The sequence below is a fragment of the Heterocephalus glaber genome, unplaced genomic scaffold (genome assembly GCF_053883595.1).
Source record: "Heterocephalus glaber isolate CG9 unplaced genomic scaffold, H.glaber_assembly_v1.0 deba00000071, whole genome shotgun sequence".
Lineage (NCBI taxonomy): Eukaryota > Metazoa > Chordata > Mammalia > Rodentia > Bathyergidae > Heterocephalus > Heterocephalus glaber.
In genome coordinates this window covers 12559670-12581696 of record NW_028258137.1, presented here as the reverse complement: position 1 = coordinate 12581696, position 22027 = coordinate 12559670, and the positions used below count along the sequence as shown (strand labels likewise).

At 45.2% G+C, this 22027-nt stretch overlaps 1 protein-coding gene and 1 non-coding gene across 3 annotated transcripts in view; one reads left to right on the top strand and one right to left on the bottom strand.

The window, feature by feature from the left end:
* The window catches only part of Cog4 (component of oligomeric golgi complex 4), a 31854-nt gene extending 9889 nt beyond the window's left edge, over positions 1-21965 (top strand). Inside the window, exons 5-19 of one of the 2 annotated variants that reach the window (XM_004842881.4) lie at positions 392-585; positions 2652-2757; positions 3283-3440; positions 4274-4329; positions 6935-7068; positions 9163-9281; positions 10155-10321; positions 11570-11735; positions 17434-17496; positions 18836-18952; positions 19528-19620; positions 20539-20622; positions 20789-20890; positions 21093-21221; positions 21420-21965. In XM_004842881.4, coding sequence (XP_004842938.1) covers positions 392-585; positions 2652-2757; positions 3283-3440; positions 4274-4329; positions 6935-7068; positions 9163-9281; positions 10155-10321; positions 11570-11735; positions 17434-17496; positions 18836-18952; positions 19528-19620; positions 20539-20622; positions 20789-20890; positions 21093-21221; positions 21420-21554 — 1823 coding nt within the window. In that variant the 3' untranslated portion in view covers positions 21555-21965. The remainder of the gene's footprint in view (positions 1-391; positions 586-2651; positions 2758-3282; positions 3441-4273; positions 4330-6934; positions 7069-9162; positions 9282-10154; positions 10322-11569; positions 11736-17433; positions 17497-18835; positions 18953-19527; positions 19621-20538; positions 20623-20788; positions 20891-21092; positions 21222-21419) is intronic. The other variant, XM_004842882.4, reaches the window with a different exon arrangement.
* Positions 18136-18242, bottom strand: LOC147830612 (U6 spliceosomal RNA). The gene has a single exon (XR_015449651.1). It is a non-coding gene; the product is annotated as a U6 spliceosomal RNA (small nuclear RNA).
* Positions 21966-22027: the final 62 nt, after the last annotated feature.

The following is a 22027-nucleotide window of genomic DNA, read 5'->3' as shown; positions in this document are numbered from 1 at the left end:
ATTTTTTTCAATTCTTTATATATTCTAGATAGTAGTCCTTTGTCTAAGGTACAGCTGCTGAAAATTTTTTCCACATTGTAGGTTGTCTCTTAGCTCTGTTGCCTAGCAAGCTTTTTTGATTGCCTCAACCAGAAATAAAGACTTTTGGCCTTCTTTTCTGTGACTTAACGTACATTGCATTTTACTATAGCTATCTGTGCTTGAAACTTATCTCTTACTTGATTGGAACTTGTGTAACAGTAGAATCATGGCTGATTCATCCTTATTGCTATCATAGTACCTTGTGCATAATACATGCTCATTTGTAAAAAGAATAGTGATGCTCAGAGTGGCGTGAACCTGACATAATAACATTCTTTCCATTAATTCTCATTTTCTCCCCATTGAGCAGGGAGCATGATTGATGCCAACCTAAAATTGCTGCAAGAAGCTGAGCAGCGTCTCAAAGCCATTGTAGCAGAGAAGTTTGCCATCGCCACCAAGGAAGGAGATTTGCCCCAGGTGGAGCGCTTCTTCAAGATCTTCCCATTGCTGGGTTTACATGAAGAGGGATTAAGCAAGTTCTCTGAATACCTTTGTAAGCAGGTATGGGCCCTGATTGCTTGGCAGGTAATGGTTCTCTGCAGACTGGTGTGCAGGATGGCTACAGTTTTCTCTTTCTTTCCTTCTTTCTTCTCTCTCTCTCTCTCTCTCTCTCTCTCTCTCTCTCTCTCTCTCTCTCTCTCTCTCTCTCTCTCTTTCTTTTTCTCTCCTTTGGTTTTTTGAGACAGGGTCTCTCCATGTAGTTCAGGCTGGTCCTAAACTCACTATGTATGATCCAGGCTGGCCTGGAACTCAAGGCAATCCTCCTGCCTCACCCTCCCAAGTGCTGGGATCATAGGCATGCACCAGCACACCTGGCTGATGAGCGTCTAGTTTCTATGGCTACCTTCTGTCTTTTCAATATGACTTCTTTTTTCTCTTACTATATAGTCTGATAGGACTGGATGCATGCATTTATTCTACACATTTTTGACAGCCTTCTGTGTACCAGGCATGGCCTAGACGTTTGCTGATGCACATTTATTTCCAAGTGAAAGTACTGTATAGGAAAATTTAAATGCAAGTTCTCTGACAAATAGTATTTATTTTTTATTTAAAAATTTAATTTTCTTAGGTGGAAAGAAGCTACTTCATCTGGGATGTGTGCAGAGTTGTGTGGGATTTGGGGATTTTTTTGGGGGGGTGGGGGTTAAGACAGCGTCTTGCTATGTAGTTTAAGCTGGTCTTGAACTCACTGTGTAGCCCAGGCTGGCCTCAAATTTGCAGTGATCTTCCTGCCTCAGCCTCCTGAGTCCCAAGATTACAGGTGGGCATCACTATGCCCAGAAATTGTTGGGATTTTAACTATTTGTTGGTGCATTTCCCTCTACTGAAGAATTCTCTACAATTTTATGGTATTCTCTCATTAAAAAGAAAATGAGACAGTTGCATATGTGCTGACCTATTTTACTGCCTAACATATGATTTATTAAATAAACGGTACAAAAGAGCAAACTGTCATTCTTAGAGTAAGAGGGTGGCAGTAAAGATATACACTTGAATAAGCACAGTATACTTTGGAAGGGGGAATTAAAAGATCAAGAGACATAGGTAAGAGGAAGGACCATTTTTGCTGAACACACTTTTGTTGCTTTTGAACGTTTAAGGATATCTTTTACCCATTCTAAAACATTAATTAAAAGGTGAATACACCTGTTCTCTGGTACTTTTTTTTTTTTGAGACAGAGTCTCACTATGTAGTCAAGGCTGACTTTGAACTCACAGTGATCCTCCTGTCTCAGCCTCCTGAGTGCTAGGATTTCAGGTATGTACCACCAGGCCCACCTCTCTCACACTTTATTAAATCAGTACTTTCCAGGGCCGGGGATTTAGCTCAGTGGTGCTGCCGCCTTCCTAGCAAGCACAAGGTCTTGAGTTCAAACTCCAGTACAAAAAAAAAAAAATCAGTACTTTCCATCCTCTAGAAATGGCTTCTATTTTTAATCCTTTAAAAGATCCTTCCAGCTGGGGATTTAGCTCAGTGGTGCCATTCCCTGCCTCGGAAGCGCAAGGTGCCGAGTTCGATGCCCAGTACCAAACAAAAATTCCTTGTCTTCCTAGCTTGACAAAGCACTATTAATGATAACAAAAGATGCTTTGAAGCTGAGAACATCTCTCCCTTTGCTAAAGCAGTCCATGTTTTCAAAGAGAAGAAAAGCAGCACTTGGGAGGTTGAGGCAGAACGATCACTGCAAGTTCAGCCTGAACCACATAGCAAGACCTTGTCTCAAAAAAAGAAAGAGCCAGGAATGTAGCTCAGGGGCATGGCACCTGCCTGGCAAGCATGAGGCCATGAGTTCAATTCCTGGCACAAAAAAACAGAGAGAAAAAGAAAAAAGGCATTATTTATCCCTCTGAATGGAAGAAGATCTACTACCATACTCAAACTTCTTGTCTTGCCTGAGCTGAGATCAGTGCCCCTCAAGGAAGGTCCCTCTGGGCTGCCCGGGTCTCTGTACATCAAGACAAACATAGGGGGACAAGGCCAATGGAAGCCCTTTTCTGAAAGCAGACTGTTAGGCTGGCCTTAAGTCTAAGACATATATGTGGATTTGTGCTTTTTTTTTCAGGTGGCCAGTAAAGCTGAGGAGAACCTCCTCCTGGTGCTGAGGTCAGACATGAGTGACAGACGAGCTGCAGTCATCTTCGCAGACACACTCACTCTCCTGTTTGAAGGTGAGCCTCTTTTGGCACCATAGAGAAGCCAGAGACATTTCTGACACCTGCGTCATAACCTTTCATTTCTCCCCTCTAGCCTGATGCCTTTAACCTAATTCAGTAACTTACTGTATATTGATTTATTGGAGAATTAACTTGCAGATGAGTTATCTGATTAGCAAGATTAGTTACAGTTTCTCTGGTGTTTTGATCCTCCCTGTTCTTCAAGAACCAGATTCTGTAAGAGTAAGTTTAACTCTAAAATACATTTCTGGAGAGAAATCATGATTTCCAGAGTTGCTGTGATGCTGCTAGAGAAAACAGTATCAGTACACCTTCTCAGATTCCTGTCGGTATACCAATCACTGTGCATATTTAACAAATTCACTTAGCCCCCAGCATCAACTAGAACTATGTTTCTTTTTTTTGAAAAAAACAATGAAGCAGCCAAAAAGAGTAAGTTATACCTGGGTTATTCCTGGATGTGAGAAAGATGTTTATTTTGTGGGAAGACACTTTGGAATCCAACCCTCTCGCTTTTAGGGATTGCCCGCATCGTGGAGACCCACCAACCCATTGTGGAGACTTACTATGGACTGGGAAGGCTTTATACCCTGATCAAATATCTTCAGGTGGAGTGTGACAGACAGGTGGAGAAGGTGGTGGACAAGTTCACCAAGCAGAGGGACTACCAGCAGCAGGTGAGCAGGGAAAGCTACTAGTGGTTTGGAGCCAGCATTAGGCAGGGACGATGAATAGGATAAATTGGAGGAGAAAAAATGAAAAAAGGTATAGAGAGAAGAAATGGTGAATTCAGACTAACCTGAATCTTGCCCATTACCACCTTAAAAGAGGTACTGTCAAGATAATGATGGCCTCAGTCAAGACTGGAAAGAGAAATGACTTCCTGAAAGAACACATCAGAAACACTATTATAGAGACCTCTGGCGCAACAGTAGCCTGTGGTGATATAAAGAGGATTTTTTTTCCTAAGGCCTTACTGAATGTCAAGTAATTCACCTTGAATTTCCTCTTAGCTCCTTAATTGCTGAAGATAACGTTTGCTTTTTCAGAACTTTTATTTTTCTGCTCTTCTCCTTTGAGCAGAAAAAGTAAAAGTACATGGAAATAGGAGTGCCCTCATACAATTGTATTTTCACAACTCTAGAGTAGGAAACTAGACTGCAGTCTTCTGGACCTTTAAACATAGTAATAGAGGTGACCTTTATCATCTAAACCGAAAGCAAGTCTTTGGCCACTCATCTTGAAAGCCCATTTCTGGCTTGAAGGAAGGGTATACCTAGTGAGCAAACCAAATCTAAACGTTTTGTTTTGTTTTGTTTTGTTTTGTTTTGTTTTTGTGGTACCGGGGATGGAACTCAGGACCTTGTGCTTGTGAAACAGGCATAGCGCCACTGAGCTAAATCCCCAGCCCTAAACATTGTCGTATGCCAGAAGTTTGGAGTGACCGGCAGGAAACAAATAGTTGGAGGGGGGTAAGGAAAAGTATTCTTATTTCTGTGGTATATTGCAGTTCCGGCTTGTCCAGAATAACTTGAGAAATTCTGCACCAGAAAAAATCGAACCAAGGTAATAATCATGTTTTATTCAACCCATAACAGTTTGAATTGGTAGTCATATGTAATTAAGAGACTACTTTTTACAATGTGGTATGTGTTTTTAAAATATTGTATCAACTACACTTACTTATTTTATAACAGAAAAATATAAACAAGTGCCTCTATAATGTGTGTTTCATAAATATCATTACCAGTACTTTGAAGCCTCCAGAATAACTCTCTTCTTCCCCCTCTCCCAAAGGTAACAATTATCCTAAAATTTTAAGCTTTTACTTTTTTATAATGAAAGTAAAATACTCTTATTAAAAGAAAATTTAGGCTAGGGGTGTACCTCAGTAGTAAGTCATGTGCTTATCCCTAGTGTACATGAGACTTTGTGTTCAATCCCCAGCACAAAAAAAAGAAGAGTAGGGCATGGTGGCACATCCCTATAATCCTAGCACTTGGGAGGCTGAGCCAGGAGGATCGCTGCAAGTTTGAGGCCAGCCTGGGCTACATAGTGAGTTCAAGGATAGCCTGAACTACAGAGCAAGACCCTGTCTCAAAAGAAAGGAAAATTCAAACATTATAAACATTTATTCATTCTATCAAATTTTTCCTGAGTACACATTATGTGCCACAAAGAGAGCAAAATAGATATACTTTTTTTTCTTTTGAGATTAGGTCTCCTTATGTAGTTCAAGCTGGTCTTGAACTCATTATGTAGCCCAGGCTGGCCTCAAACTCTCAGCAGTCCTCCTGTCTCAGCCTCCCAAGTGTTATGATAAGTGTGTGCCACCATGCCTAGCTTAGAGTTGTTTTCTTCTTGGCACCTATGGTCTATCAAGTAGATAGTAATAATATTTAACACAGTGTTTATTATATGCCGGATACTGTTTTAGGCACTTAACAAATACTATATTAAAGCCCATTTAATCTGCTGGATGTGGTGGCATCTGTAGTCCTAGCTGCCCAGGAGACTGAGGCAGGAGGATTCCTTAAACTCAGGAGTTTGAGGGCTGGGGATTTAGCTCAGTGGCACTGTGCCTACCTTGAAAGTGCAAGGTCCTGAATTTGATCCCTGGTACTAGAGGGGAAAAAAAAAAACGAGTTTGAGACCATCTGGACAACAGCAAAAAAGAAATTTTTTTTTTTTTTTTAATCCAAGATTTCTTTACCTCTGCTATTGGCAGACGTTGATTGGCTAGGTAATTCTTTGTCTGGGGGAACTGTCCTATCCCTTGTAGGAGAGTTAGCAGTATCCACTATGTCTACTCACTGCATTAGATGCTGGTAGTCCCCTGGGCCAAAATCACTCTTAGTTGTACATCACTAATCTAACCTATAAACATTTTTTCAGATGATGAAACTAACATCTAGAGAGGCAAAATGATTTACTTAAGGTCTTACAGCTAGAAGGTGACAGAACCAGAAACAGAATCCAAGCAGTTTGGCTCTACAGTTCATACTGTTAACCACTGTGATGTACTAATAGGGTACAGGAGATTGTGTTATAAGGAAAAATGTATAATAAGGAAGAGTGTTCCAAGTAGAGGGGAAAGCATGGGCAGAGGTCCTGTATATTTAAAAAGCTGATGGGGCCGGGGATTTAGCTCAGTGGTTTCGCCGCCTGCTGCGCAAGCACAAGGACCCGAGTTCTATCTCCGGTACCAAAAAAAAAAAAATTTTTAAAATTAAAAGCTGAAAGGTCATTATAGCTGAGGTGCAGAGAATTGGGAAGAGCGTAAAATGAGATGAATTTGGAAAGATCATTAGTGTCAAACCATTCTGGGTCATGTACCTGAGATTAATGATAGGACCAGATTTGTGTTTTGAGAAGTTCTCTACAGGGTGTAAAGGGAGTTAATTTTTGTAAATAATGTGAGGTAGGGGTTCGATTTCATTGTTTTTCATGTGGATCTCAGTTGTCCCAACAGTTTTTGGGGTTTGTTTGGGGTTTTTTAGTACTGGGTACTGAATTCTGGACCTTGTGCTTGCAAGGCAGGCACCGGAACCACTGAGGTAAATCCCCGGCCCTCCCAATGGTTTTTTTAAAAGGCCATTCTTTCCTATTGAATTGTCTCAGCATTTTGCTGAAAATCAATCAACCATCCAAGCTCTCAACTTTATTCCATTTATACATCATTATGTCAGTACCTCATGGCCTTGATTGCTATAGGTTTGTAGTAAATTTTAAAATCAAGAAGTGCAAGTTCTCTGGTTTTTTTCAGGGTTGTTTTGGCTATTCTTTGGGTTAGATGAATGAGGGTGAAACACAGCGTAATGGTGTATCCTAAAATCCCACCATGGCTAAATTAGAGATTGGGAAGTATGTTTCCTTTCACATAAGGTATAAATAATTATTATTCAAACCACAGAAGAAAATACCTTCCCAACCTCATATTTAGCCACGGCAGAATTTTCGGAGGTGAATGACTCGGGTGAGACAAATAGTGGAAAATGTGGTTGACAGCTGTCTCTGATTATAACTGGGCCGGCAGAACCGGGTAACCATCTGGCAGAGCTGACCCTTCTGTCACTGGTTGGGAGGGGAGTTGGGGCTGAGTCTGGCCTGTAGCTCTTCTATTTGAAGGAATGGAGTGTCTTCTTTATTCCCGTTTCTCTGTGTGTCTCAGGGAGCTGGACCCCATCCTGACTGAGGTCACCCTGATGAATGCCCGTAGTGAGCTGTACTTACGCTTCCTCAGGAAAAGGATCAGCTCAGATTTTGAGGTGGGAGACTCCATGGCCTCAGAAGAAGTAAAGCAAGGTGAACATGTTTCCTATATTCTGTGGGAGGGCTGGCATATATAGTCGGGACTGTCTCGTCATAGTTAAGCCACACACCTTTTACTGAAGAAACAACTGGGGCTCATTAGTCTCTATGGGTCTCCAGCCAAATTGACTCTCTGGAGGAAGTCTTAGTGGTACCATGTTTTAGAATTGGAATGAGCCTTTGAGGCTAATTGTTTCATAGGCAAGGAAAACTGCTGCCAAGTTTTAAATGCTTTTCCCTGCACCTTACTTTGTGCCAGCTCTGCTTTACATTTTTGTAATTAGGTATTTAGGAGGTACGCATGTGACAGGTAGTTTAAATAATACAAAATACATATATAAAATATGAGGGAATTTTTAGGAATGATTGAAAGTTTCTAATTTTTTTTTCTTTTTTTGCACAAGTGGGCCTTAAACTTGAGATCCTCCTGCCTAAGGCTCCCAGGGTGCTGGAATTACAGGCCTATGCCACCTGCACCAGGCAATAACACTTTAAAATATATATATATATATACATATATATGTATGTATATATATATATATGTATGTATGTATATATATGTATATATATATCAAAAATGTCTTCCACCTCTTCCCAGTCTTCCAGTTCCACCAATGACAATTTTTGAAGAGAAAAATTACGGTGAAAAAAAGATGAGCCACAATCCAATTTCACTTATAAATTGACTCTCTAGGTTTTTGTTGTTGATTTGAGAAAGTCACTGTTGCCCAGGCTGGCCTGAGCTCAAGCAATCTTTCTGCCTTAGACTCCTGAGTAGCTGAGACTACAAGCATACACCACTGTGCCAGGCTGACTTTTCAGGTATTTAAAATGACCATTTGCTAGATCCAGTGGTGCACACCTGCATTTCCAGCTACTCGTGATACTGAGGTTTCAGGATTGCTTTAGCAGAGGAGTTTAAGATAAGCCTATGCTACATAACAGGCCCTGACTCAAAAAAGGTGACCATGAAATTCTTGGTCAGGTATGTACTGGGAACTCAAGCCCCAACCAGCATCTGTGGCATTCTGTATGCCAATAATACATGGCAGGGCCAGGGATTTAGCTCAGTTGGTTCCGCCACCTGCCTCACAAGTGCAAGGTCCCGAGTTCGATCCCCGGTACAAAAAAAAAATTCTAAATAATACATGGCAAGAAGGAGGATGTATGTTCATTTTTGAGTTTGGTGTTCATTTATATCAGTTACGGGCATCACTGTTCAGAGCTGTGTTGTTCAATACATTAGCCACATACAACTATTGAAATTCAAATTTAATTAAAATTATATTTTAAAATTCGGCTCCTCGGTCCCATTAACCACATGTGAAGTGCTCAATAGCTGCCCTGGCTATTGGCTACCATATTGGACAATATAGATATACAACATTTCTGTCATCACAGAAGCTCTTACCAAACAATTCTGATGTAGAGAATGAAATGTTTTGTATCTAATATATGTCAGTCTTTCCCCTAGAAACTTACATCTTTGAGTCCTATTAATCCTAGGCAGATAATGAAAAAAGGAGTAAAGTTATTTGTACAAAAGGAGTCATGTAATCTCTAATTATTATGATCTCCAATTAACTCCAATAATAGCAAGACATCTGGAAATAACCCAGATGTCCAAAAGTAGAAGAGCAGTTAAAACAGTATGGATTATCTATCTGATAAAATGTCACATAACCAGTAAAAGTAAGTGAGCCACCTGGACTGGTGGTGCACGCCTGTAATCCCAGCCCTCTGGGAGGTTAAACCAGGAAGATGGCAAGTTACAGCTGAGCCTGGGCAATTTAGCAACTTAGCAAGACCCCATCTCAAAATAAAAAATAAAAAAAGTAGCTCAGTGCAGAGGTACTGCGTTCAATCCCTAGTACCATCAAAAGAAAAAATAAGTGAGATATACAGAAACATGGGAATACATATAATTTTTTAATGCAAAATATAAAATGGTATGTGTACTACGATTATAACCATGTAAAGTGGGTACCTATTTGGAACAAAAACCAGAAAGGAACCTAAGTAAATGAAAAATGTTGCTTCATCCCCCTTGTTGAAAAAAGTGATACTCCTGTCTTGGTTGTCCCGTAGAGCACCAGAAGTGCCTGGACAAACTCCTCAATAACTGCCTGTTGAGCTGTACCATGCAGGAGCTAATTGGCTACTATATTACCATGGAGGAGTACTTCATGAGGGAGACTGTCAATAAGGTAGGACATAGGACACATCTCTTGCAAGGGAGGCTATTTATCCAAGAACCAGGCTGAAGGAGATGGCTGAAGTCTGTCATATTTCTTGGTTCTGCTTTGAGAACACTGGCATACAGACTGAGTGTCACTTCTTTGTGTGGTGAGAGGGTATCTATGAGCTTGTCATGCTCTTCATATCCCCAGCTGGGGTTTCTTTCCCAAGAATTATAAAAGAACAGCTCAGCTCCCCAGAGAGCCTACTTGTCCCCTGTCTCCCCAGAGGTATGTGGGTAAGGCACCTTGGTAAAGTAGGGCCTCTCCTGTGTCTAACATGCCAGATAATGGATGTCACCAAGACAAAGGCCCTTAGAGCCAGACATGGTGGTGCACACCTATAATCCCAGCACTTGGGAGGCTGAAGCAAGAGGATTGCAGGAGTTCAAGACCAGCTTGGACTACATAGTGAGTTCAAGGCCAGCCTGAACTACATAGCAAGACTATCTAAAAAAACCTAAATACATAAATGAGCTAAGCATAGTGATGCATGCCTGTATGCCTAGTACTTGGGAGGCTGAGGCAGGAGGATCACTGTGAGTTTGAGACCAGCCTGGGCCACATAGTTCAAGGCCAGCCTGAACTACAATAGCAACCCTGTCCCCAAAAAACAAACAAAAGAAAGAATAAATGAAGGAAGATATGACAAAGCAAAGGCCCTAAATACTAAATTTCCTAATGTAGTGATCAGTAGAGAAGTGAGCTATTTTAGCAAGCTGTAACTAGAATAGTTGTGGTGGGGAAACAAGACAAAGTGTAGAAAAGGGACCAGAGCCACGACCAGTATAACCAGAGTGACACAGCACTGGGATGCTTACTGGGAGCTTTGCTTTTGCACAGGCTGTGGCTCTGGACACCTATGAGAAGGGCCAGTTGACGTCTAGCATGGTGGATGATGTCTTCTACATTGTGAAGAAGTGCATCGGGCGGGCTCTGTCCAGCTCCAACATTGACTGTCTCTGCGCCATGATCAACCTCGCCACCAGAGAGCTGGAGGCTGATTTCAGGTACAGTTGACCCCCTTTCTCCTTTCTAGGCACAAAGGTCCTGGTCGTGGTTAATTGCTGAAGCTCATTTGTTTCTTCCCTTTTTTCTCTATGATTCTAGTTCGGTTCTATTCTAGACACAAGCTCCTATCCTTATCACAACATCTTGGGCTCCAGGTAGCTGTCAGCCAGATTTTAAGTGCCAAATTTCTGTTCCCTTGGAAGGGCCGTTGGCCCCTAGACCTAGGAAAGAGAGCAAGTGGTTCAATGAAAGCAGTAGTTGTAGCAAGAAACAGTCTATTCCCAGAGGCCAAGTGCTATGCTAATTCCCTGCTCATTTCTAGTTCTGACAACAACCCTGTGAACTAGTAAAAGTTTTGTAGATGTGGAAACTGGGACATCAAGACAGTCCATCTTTTGTCAAAGATCACACACCATGAGTGGTGAAATAGAGTCCAGAACTGATCAACTCAAAACCTTTCTTTCAACTCCTGCACAGTACTGCCTTTCACTAAGCATACGGCCTCCTCTTTGTTGGAGCCCAGTGGTGGTAACTGAAAGCCTCACAAGAAGTGCAGAGTTGGGGCCGGGGATGTAGCTCAGTGGTTCCGCCTTCTGCCTCGAAAGCGCAAGGACCCAAGTTCAATCCCCGGTACCAAAAAAAAGTGCAGAGTTGGCTAAAGGGACAACTACAGTGACATCATCACTGCCGTCATGGAACCCATGCTGTACCTATGGACCAAAAGCTGAGTCCAGCCTACCCTTCCCCCTAGCTCTGTTGCTCAATAAATCTGTGTCCCATCATTTAAAAAAAAAAAGTGGGCCAGGATGTAGCTCAGTGGTGCTGGGCCTGCCTGGCAAGTGCAAGGTCCTGAGTTCAATTGCCGGTACCAAAAAAAAAAATTCCTAGGCACAGTGGCACACACCTGTAATCCCAGCACTCAGGAAGCAAGAGGATTGTCATGAGTTCAAGTCCAGCCTGGGCTACATAGTACATTCAAGGCCAACCTGAACTACAGAGTGAGGCCCTGTCTCAAAAAGAAAAAGAATTGGCCAATTTCCTCTGTATATTCCTGCCTCATTGGTGTCCCCGAAGGGGTCTGGGTGCTGCCATACCCTGGCTTCTGAGGTCTCCTACAGTGGTCTCAAGGATTGGTTTTCTCCTCAAAAGCAACTGGTGCTACTGGGTCAGGGTAATGGGCACTTGGTCCCACTGTCCTGGAGGCCAGTCTAAGCACTGTCACTCCCCTATGTCATTCTGCCACTTAGGGGCGTTCTGTCCAACAAGCTGAGGATGGGCTTCCCGGCCACCACCTTACAGGACATCCAGCGCGGGGTGACCAGTGCTGTGAACATCATGCACAGCAGCCTCCAGCAGGGCAAATTTGACACAAAAGGCATTGAGAGCACTGATGAGGCCAAGCTGTCCTTCCTGGTAAGTGGTCCACAGGTTGTGACACTGGGTCAGCTTTTCCTAAGAGATTAAACTGCAGCCTCTGAGGCATAGTCTAAAAGCCTTAAGTTGAAGACTTTTCCTCCCATGTCTGTGTAAAGAGAAACTCCTTTAAGGAAAGCTCCTCCTAAAAGGCTCTAAAACCACTGCTTCCCCAGAGACATATTCTGAGCAGCCCACACCGGGATACACAACTCTCCTGCCAGAGGCTGGGCTGCCCAGCTCTCCTGAGTACTCATTCCCAAGAGCTCTGTCCAGCTGTTCAGGGGCCCTGCCAGGTGTCCAGCTTGGCACACATCTGCCACAAAACCAACTGTAACATCTGTGCCAGGCCTCCCAACTGCACATCTGAGGAGAGGCCTACAGCACAGGTGGGTTTAGTCCTTTAGGCCTCCCAAGACTGCTTTTCTAGCAGCTTCCTCTGGGAAGATGGCCCTATTAAAGCTCTTATTAAAGCACAGTGAATGACAGATGTGATGCAGCAGTGATTTCTACCAGTTGTCTGACAGCTGGGGAAGGAAAAGCATAGAAGGATGAAAGGATTTGTACAGGGTAAAAGCCAGTTTGTGATAAGCCAAAGACAACACAGGAGTCTGAAGCTCATAGGCCTCTCTGGAACATGCTGTTGTTTTGGTTTGTTTTCTGAGACAGGGTTTCACTGGTAGCCTAGGTTAGCCTCAAACCCATGATCTTCCTACCTCAACCTCCTGAGTTGAGTGCCAGGATTGTTGCCAGGCACCGCCACACCCAGCTGCACATGCTGGCATGAGCAGAACAACAGTGTCACAGGTCCACTTCTGCTCTGTTCTCCACACTGGCTAAACTATGAGTCTTTGCTCAAAGGCTGAAGGAAACATCTAATAGCAGAGTTCCCAGCAGAGCAGTCCACAGATGGGTTGGATGCAAAAATGTGTACATGTACTTTTCTAGAAACAAGGCCTTGGGCCAGGGATTTAGCTCAGTGGTTTCGCCGCCTGCTGTGCAAGCACAAGGAACCGGGTTTGATCCCCGGTACCAAAAAAAAAGAAACAAGGCCTTTAGCATCTATGGCCTCAAATTTATGTCAGTTCTCCTCTTGGGTGCTGAGATTATAGTTATGCCCCACAATGCCCAGCTTCTGGCAGATTCTTTTTTCTTTTTTTTTTTGTCAGATTCTGAAAGCGATCTGTGTCCTCAAAAGAGTTTAGAGGGGGCCCAGAGATTTAGCTCTGTGGCACTGTGCCTGCCTTGCAAGTACAAGGTCATGAGTTTGATCCCTGGTTCCAGAAGAAAAAAAAAAGAGTTTAGAGGGCCAGGGATGTAGCTCAATGGCATCGTGCCTGCCTGGCAAGCACAAGGTCCTGAGTTCGATTCCTAGTACCAGGGGAAAAAAAGTATAGAGCTGTTGCTTTCAGAGATAGAAGCCTAAACTTGCTAATACAGTGGACCCTTGAGTTATGACCAGCCTGACATACAAACCACTTGGGTTAACTGAGTTAATGGAAGATTCATTTGCCTCTTGTTATCTGTAGTATGTACCCAGGTAAACATCCAGTTCCCAGCTGTATTGACTTACAACCAACTTGAGTTACAACCAACCCTCGGGAACCAATCGAGTTTGTAAGTCAAGGGTCCACTGTATTTATCTTGCCCTTTTACAGGTGACCCTCACTCACTAGTCGTCAGATCCAATATGAAGGCTGTTGAGGCAGCCCCACCCTTTTCCTATCATTGGAAATATTTTCCCTGGACATGAATTCTGTTGCTAAAAGAGTGTCAGCCCAAACCAGTTGAAAAGGCATGTGCTGAAATCCTAGCAACTCAGGAGCCAAAGGTGGGAGGATCATGAGCTCTAGGCCTGGCTGGGCAGCCTTTACCAAATGTCCAGCAGCCAGCAACATATGATCATGAACTGTCTTCCTTTTTCTTCCCCACAGAACTTGCTTTCTTTTTTTTTGAGACAGGGCCTCACTATGTAGGTCAGGCTGGCCTCAAACTCACAGTGATCCTGCCTCAGCCTCCCAAGTGCTGGGATTGCAGGTGTCCGCCACCATACACAGCATCATTCTTTCATTTCTGTCCTCAGGAGCATTCATTGGCTTCTTGCTACCCACCACATCAACTCTAGATGTCTTTGCCTGGTTGGCTGTTTAAAGCCTCTGAAATCCAACCCATCTCCCTTTCCAGCCCTGTGTTCCACCACTCGACTACACATCCCCAAGGCTAGCCAGTGCCCTTCATGCATTTGTGCTCTGTGAGGACTTCCCGTTGAGCCAGTTTCATTGTCAGACAGCCCAGAAGATAAGGCCAGAAAGAAAGGTGAAGCTAACAGCTTAATGACAGATTTCTAGTTTTCCTGATGCCAAATACTTAAATGTCACTGCTTCCACCACAGGGCCTATTTTTTATGTCATTTTGATTCATTTGGCTGCCAAGATGAATTCCCTAACTGTACTGACAGCATTTGCCATGAGCAAGGGATAAGCCCAGTGAGTCCATGATTACAAGGTACAGGGGAAACTGTAAAATCAATACCATTTGAACCCAAACCCATTTTCCTGTCATGACAGTAATTCTTGATGCCCTCAAATGCCTTGCAAAAACATTTATGTTGTGGTCTTTGTCCTTCAGCCATCATGACAGTGCAGTTACTCCTCAGGAAACTTGAAGTGTGAGCAGGCTCATGCTGAAGCATTGTTAGCCTTTCTTATCCACACCCCCAATGGCCTAAGCAATGCTGTCCGCAGCAGGATTCTTCAGTAGTGGCTGAGCGCACACTGGCAAGGGAACCACACTGAGGTTCTGAGAGACACTCCTTGGAGTCTTGGGATTCTCTTTCTCTTTTTTTTTCATTCATTCATTAATTTAATCATTTAGAGAGTCCCGTTATGTAGTTCAGGTTGTCCTTGAACTTACATGTAGCCCAGGCTGGCCCAGGCTGGCCCAGGCTGGCCTCAAACTCACAACAGTCCTCTTGCCTTGGCCTCCTGAATGCTGGGATTAGAGGCAGGTGCCACCACGACCAGCTAGGAGTCTCCTTTTATCCTAAAATCTTGTAGTTACTGGCTCATTGTTCCTCCCTACCTGGGCTCCTGGACATGCCACCAGCATGCCAGTCCAGAGGGGGTGGATGGATCCCTCTCAACCACTCTAATTCCTGCCACTTACAGCCTCTGGACTAATATCCCCCAGACTACAGCTGGGCTCGTGTGGCATTTACCTGCCCTAAAGAATCCTCAGTGCCATCCCATCATGCACAGGACAAAGCGCCAACTATAGCACCCAAGTCCTAGCTGGACCTCATACTCCTTTCCAGCTCTGCATCATCCACTCCTGCATGTCTGTGCTCCAGATACCTTGTGGGGGTTTCTGCAACTGCATTTGCTTATATTATCTCCTTTTCCAGAGTATTCACTCAGCCACTCATTGATTTAAGAGATTTCAAAAGCTGGGCATAGCAATGCACACCTGTAATCCCAGCACTTGGGAAGTTGAGGTGAGAAGATTTCTAGTTCCAGAGCTACATAGTGAGTTCAAGGCCAACTTAGATCACATAACAAGACTCTGTCTAAAAGAAAGAAAAAGAAACTTCTATACATCATGTGCTATTATGGATTCTAGAACTAAGCTGCCCAACATGTGACCATTAACCACAAGTAACTATTTAAATTTACATTCAAATTAAAAATCCAGTAGCTTTTCTTCCTTTCTTCCTTCCTTTTCTGCTTTCTTCTTTCCATCTTCTTCCCTTCCTTTCTCCCTTCCTCTTGCACCCTTTCTCCCTCCCTCCCTCTCTTTTCTTTTTCTTTTTTTCCTTCCTTCCTTCCTTCTTTCCTTCCTTCCTTCTTTCTTTCCTTTTACACTGAGCTTCATCCCAGCTATTTTTATTTATTTTTTATATTGAGACAGGGTCTCACTAAATTGTCCAAGCTGGGCTACATAGTGAGATTCTCAAAAAACCAAACCAGCTTGGCATGGTGGTGCACGCCTGTAATCTCAGCACTTGGAAGGCAGGAGGATCGCTGCAAGTTTGAGGCCAGGCTGGACTACATAGTGAGTTCAAGGCCAGCCTGAACTGCATAGCAAAACCTCATCTCAAAGAAAAACCAAACAAACAAAAATTCCAGTCCCTGAGTCATACAGACCACATTTGACATGCTCAGTAACTTCACATGGCTAGGGGCTAGTGTAATGGACAGTGCAGATTTAGAATATTTCCATCAAGAAGACATGGTGCTGTACTAGAGACACAGGAATGGTAAAGACAGGCCAGATCCTTGCCTTCGTGGGATCAAATTCTAGTGGAAAAGGCAGACAAGAAACAAATTAGAGCTGGGCATGGTGGCACACATCTGTAGCCCCGGCACTCAGGAGGAGGACAACCATGAGTTTGAAGCCAGTCGGGGCTACATAGTGAGTTCAAGACCAGCCTGAACTGTATAGCGAGACCCTGTCTCAAAAAAAAAGAGACTGCCCTGAACTACCTAGGGAGACTCTGTCTCAGATAGATAGTCAGAAAACTGGGTACTAAGAAGATATCCATGGGCTAAGGCTGTATCTCAGGGTAGAGCACTTGCATAGCATGCATAAGATCTTGGGTTCCATCCCCTGCACTGAAAAAAGAAAAGAAAAGGAACAGTGACCTGATAAGAGTCTTGTAAGTTCAGCTCAGCCACCAATTCTGCCACAGAGTTTTCCTTGAATGCCTCAGACCAAAGTTGCTCTTTTCCTCTAAATAGACATAGCAGTCTGTACCTTGATTATCACTTTTGTCAAGTCCTGCTTTTTATGACTGGTATTTCTATACCTAGTGTCTAGGGTAGGTGAGTAATGAAAGGAGGAGCCCCTTGGCCAGGAGTAGGGACTCTAGAATTGTAATCCTGGCTCCACTTTTGTGGCTCTGTCACTCTGAATTTCTGTCCCCATACCTATTTTATTTTTCTTCCAGGCATTTGCTACCTGAATCATATATTTGTTTACCTTCCGATTTCCCTTCTGGAAGATCAACTCTATGAGGAAATGGACTTTTTGTTGTTGTTTTGTTTTGAGCTGCAGATGGAATCCAGGGCCTCATGCATACTAAGCATGTGCAGTTCCACAAAACCAAGACCTCTGCCCCAAGGGAGTGAATTTTGTCTATTTTCTTTGCATCTCCCCAGTGTCTAGAACAGTGCCTGGCCCCTAGGAAGCGCTCAGACATACTTGTTGAATCAGTTGTTGGCCGACCTTGGTGAACCATTTCACCTTGAGGAATCTCATTTCCACCTATGAACTGGGGTTGATAATATATGACGGGGTAGGGATTTCTGTTGGGTCAGTGAGAGAGTAGGTCAGGAAATGCCTACTAGGTGTTAAGACTCTACATCCCTGACCCGAGCCTGCCAATTTGAAGCCCCAAAACTTACCCCAGACCAGTGTACCTAAGTCGTTTTTGGTCTGGAAGTGATCTGGAGCACAAAGACTAGAGCCTGGGTTCAGTGTATGTGTAGTCTGATAGGCACGGAAGGAAGGATGAGCTAGCCCCCTGTCCTGCCCCATCTGAGACCTGAGCTGACAGTGGTGCGGCTTTCCTCAGCCTGAGTCTAAACCCCAGCCACCCCTTCCTGAGGCTCCTCAGGTCCAGCTGTCAGCCAGTCTGGCATCAGAGTGGCCAGAAAGCCCAGTGGGAAAAAAGCCACATTCTTCTTTCTTCTTCTCTCAGGTGACTCTGAACAATGTGGAAGTCTGTAGTGAAAACATCTCCACTCTGAAGAAGACTCTGGAGGTACAAGGGAAATTGCTATGAGCCTTCTGCAGCTATGACTGCCTCATTTTGAGAGAGCCCTGTACATTCATCTTGATGGGGACCAGACCATTCCCTGCCATTGGGCCACATGTCTAGGGATTCACTGGCGATTGACATGGTAGCAAACCATGTATGGACTATTGGGGAAAGGTGTGGCCCAAGAGTTGGAAGATCAGAATTCAAGTTAGAGCCAGGAGGCCCAGGGATTTAGCTCAGTGGTTTTGCCACCTGTTGTGCAAGTGCAAGGACCCGAGTTCAATCCCCAGTACCAAAAAAAAAAAAATCAAATTAGATCCAGGTGTGATGGCGCACACCTATAGTCCTGGCACTCTGGGAGGCTGAGGTGGGAGGATTACAAATCCCAAGGCAGCCTGGGCATTTTAGTTACTTAGCAAGACCTTGTCTCAAAACAAAAAATTAGGGCCGGGGATTTAGCTCAGTGGCACCACACCTGCCTCACAAGTCCAAGTTCATGAGTTCAATCCCCAGTACCCCCCCACACACAAATTTTTTTTGTACCGGGGATTGAACTTGGGACCTTGTGCTTTCAAGACAGGTGGCAGAACCACTGAGCTAAATCCCCGGCCAACTTTTTTTTTTTTTTTTTTTGGTTCTTGGAAAAATATGGAACCCTTCACGAATTTGCGTATCATCCTTGCACAGGGACCGTGCTAATCTTCTCTGTATCATTCCAATTTTAGTATATGTGCTGCCGAAGCAAGTACTGGACTTGAACTTTTGATCCTCCTGCCTCAGCCTCCCAGTGCTAGAATTATGGGTGTGCACCACCATACCTGGCTAAGCTGTGGTCCTTTAGATTGTATTCCTAGCTTCATCCATAACACCAATCTGTAAGATTTTGAAGTAAAATACTGGAAAATGTGAAAAATTCATAACTGAGTCAGGTGTGGTGGTACACAGGCATTGGGCTAAGCGCTTGCAGCATCTCATAAAACTGTCACAATCAACAAGGGAGCAGGAGTCTGGTTCCCATTTTATAGATGGAGAAATTAAAGCTTGTAAACTTTAAATCATTTGCCCATGTTCACTTGACAAATAATCACTGAGCCAGGAATTGAACCTAGAAATGTGTGGCTCTAAAGGTATAAATTTTTTGGTTTTGTTTTCCCCTCACTTACCCTGACACTGCTACCCCCAGATTCCAAAGGAGAGTGGGAGCCAAGTGGAAAGCCACTCGGACAGAACCCAGGTTTCTTGCCTAAGTTAGGCCGTAGCAGTCTGGTTGTGAGGTACCCCTCACATTCTCTTGTCTTTGGCATGCCCAGTGGTCTGACACCATGTGCCGTGTCTCCCGTAGAGTGACTGCACCAAACTATTCAGCCAGGGCATTGGAGGGGAGCAGGCCCAAGCCAAGTTTGATAGCTGCCTTTCTGATTTGGCTGCTGTGTCCAACAAATTCCGAGACCTCCTGCAGGTAAGGCCCAGGTTTAGCTGCTGCCCAGGTCCGGTGTCCATGCACTGCTCTGAGAAAACTTGTTAACTGGCTTACTGTGGGTGCCACTGTTTACAAGGAGTGGGGTGGGGGGTAGCATGCAGGCTGCTGAAGTTATGCAGATCCCTTGAGACTAAAGGCTCCACTGGTTTCTCAGCAGTTCAGCTGTCACACTGACAAGCAATTGTCTGGTCCTCTAGTGTCCACTTAGCCTCACAATGACAAGAGCCCTCAGAAAGATCCTCAGAGGAAATGAACCACATGGTTACTCTCTCTGTTCTGATGCTTGGCCCTAGTAGCACCAGGCACTCTGGAGATCTCCTCTAGAGTTTACTAGATCAGCCTCTGGGCCTGGTCTCTAGACCTGAATCTGTACAGATCTGGATGTGTTGTTCCTGACTCCTTTTATTAGCATGATCTCCACTATGCTTCCCCGGAGGTGTGCAGAGAGACTCAGAGCTAGAAGACAGCCCAGCAGTCAGAGAAGGGGTAGAGGAGAAGAGAGGGCAGGGGTGGGGCGTGTGTGTCAGATGTGTCTCTGCCCTGTCCCTGTGCAGGAAGGGCTGGCGGAGCTCAGCAGCACAGCAGTGAAGCCGCAGGTGCAGCCATGGATCAACACCTTTCTCTCCGTCTCGCACAACATAGAGGAGGTGAGCCTGACCACAGCAGGCATCTAGTCTGGGCTTCCTTCTTGCCCTCTTCCCCCAGCCGGAGGACAGTGCAGCTGTCTGCACAGACTGGACCTTACCTGCTATCCAGCCCACTGAGACAGGAAAGAGCTTGTTCCTGCAGTCGGAAGGCTCAGAAATATGTGAAGGAAGTTTGTCTTGACCTGACAAATCCCTGTTTGCTTGGTTTATTTGTGTGGTGCCAGAGATTGAACCCATAACCTTCACATTTGAGATATATCCCCAGCCCATGTTCTTTGATGTTTTGAGACAGGGTCTTGCAAGTCTGCTAAATTGACCAGGCTAGACTTGAACTCACAGTTCTCCACAATCCTTCTGCCTTAACCTTCCTGCTGGAACTGCAGGTGTATGCCACCATGCCCGGCTTATTGGGGCTATTTTTTGCCACACCTATCATAGACTAAGTAGCTTTTGTCTCCTAGCTGAGTGCTTTTACTACTCCAGAACATGAGCTACAGGAGAAAACAATGGCCTTACCCCAAACTGGGGGCTACTGCTACAGCCCAGGACTGTTTGCTGGCTGGAGGTGCAGTGATGCAGCAGCAGGTTCTGCCAGCCTGGGGATCAAACTGATTTTAAACTGGAGGTATCAGAGCTGGGCGTAGTGGCACACGTCTATAATCCCAGCACTCAGGAGGCTGAGGCAAGAAGATCACTGCCATTTCAAGGCCAGGCTGGGCTATATATTGAGATGAAGGCCAGACTAAACTACATAGCAAGACGATGTCTCTAAATTAATAAACTAGAGGCATCAAGCTACAGGGAGGCAGGACCTGTCACATTTTTTTTCTTAGAGGGGTAGAAGTGGAGTGGGGGTCAGTGGTAATTTTGAGAAATAGGTCCATGGTGACACTGCCCCTCTTTGCTTCCTGACAATAGGAAGAATTCAATGACTATGAGGCCAATGACCCTTGGGTACAACAGTTCATCCTTAACCTGGAGCAGCAAATGTCAGAGTTCAAGGTGAGTCAGGGCTTAGGGAATTACCTATCACACTAGAACCTGTGGTTGGTTACTCCTGTGGCAGACTTTGCAAGCCTTTCCGTGCCCCGTAACTGTCCCCTCCCCTGGAGACTCCAGTGGGAAACGGGCCAGGGGGAGCTCCCATGGATGTCACACCTCTCCGCAGGCCAGCCTGTCCCCAGTCATCTATGACAGCCTGACCAGCCTCCTGACCAGCCTTGTTGCTGTCGAATTAGAGAAAGTGGTGCTGAAATCCTCCTTCAACCGGGTAAGATCAGGGGCTTCTCATCTTCCCTGAGGGAAATGTCACACCACCTTTTTGCCACCTGTAGATCCTGTGCATCTTCACCCAGTCCTGCCCTGGCCCAAAATACAGTGTAGCCACAGCACCTGCCTGAGGGGCAGCTGGGGCTGGTTCTGCTTGGCCATAGGGCCAGGCTTACAGAGACACTAAGGGTTCTCTTTTGCAGCTGGGCGGGCTGCAGTTTGACAAGGAGCTGAGGTCGCTCATTGCCTACCTTACCACGGTGACCACCTGGACCATCCGAGACAAGTTTGCCCGGCTTTCCCAGATGGCCACAATCCTGAATCTGGAGCGGGTATGTGGGGCTCCCTCAGTCTAGCCAGGGAAAGGCAACTAGAAAGAGGCAAAGTTTGGATCCTGTCGCTCCTTTATGTCTGCCAGCATCCTACCCCACCCCCAACCCCAGGCACCCCTGCTTTTGCCCTTGGAGGACCCTAGGGCCTCCCCACAGGGTAGCCCTACCTTGCCGACTGGTTTCCATTCTTTCCCACAGGTGACTGAGATCCTAGATTACTGGGGTGCCAACTCCGGTCCACTGACCTGGCGCCTCACCCCTGCTGAAGTACGCCAGGTGCTGGCTCTGCGCATAGATTTCCGGCATGAGGACATCAAGCGGCTGCGCCTATAGAGGCCATGGTGAGCCCACTGGCCCATCACACTTCTGCACCTGTTCCCTCAGCGCCCAAAGCCAAGGACCTGTGTGGCTATTCAGCTTCCAGGAGCTCTTCACAGTCCAGACCATTCCACCACTGACAGGAAACAGGCTGGACTCATTCCGAGTTTGCCCTGAGACCTAGCTGGTATGCTCTGGGGGCAGCCTTTGCCCACCAGGAGCTGGAGAAAACAAAGGCAGGCGGTGTGTAGGCCAGGCCAGCCTTCTGTGTGGGTGGTCATTCTCTGGCCCCAAACTGCGGCAAACATGCTGCCCCGCTAGCCTCCAAGGACCTGGGTGCATGTGGGGACTTGGGAATTGGGGTTGACATCAAGGAGAGACTGTGATGTTTAGGAATAAACATCAAAATAAAGACACTTCTGGGAAGATGCCAGTGTGCTGGTTCCAGGGAGGGCTGGCTGCTCTGGGGCAGAACAGGTCCACAGTCA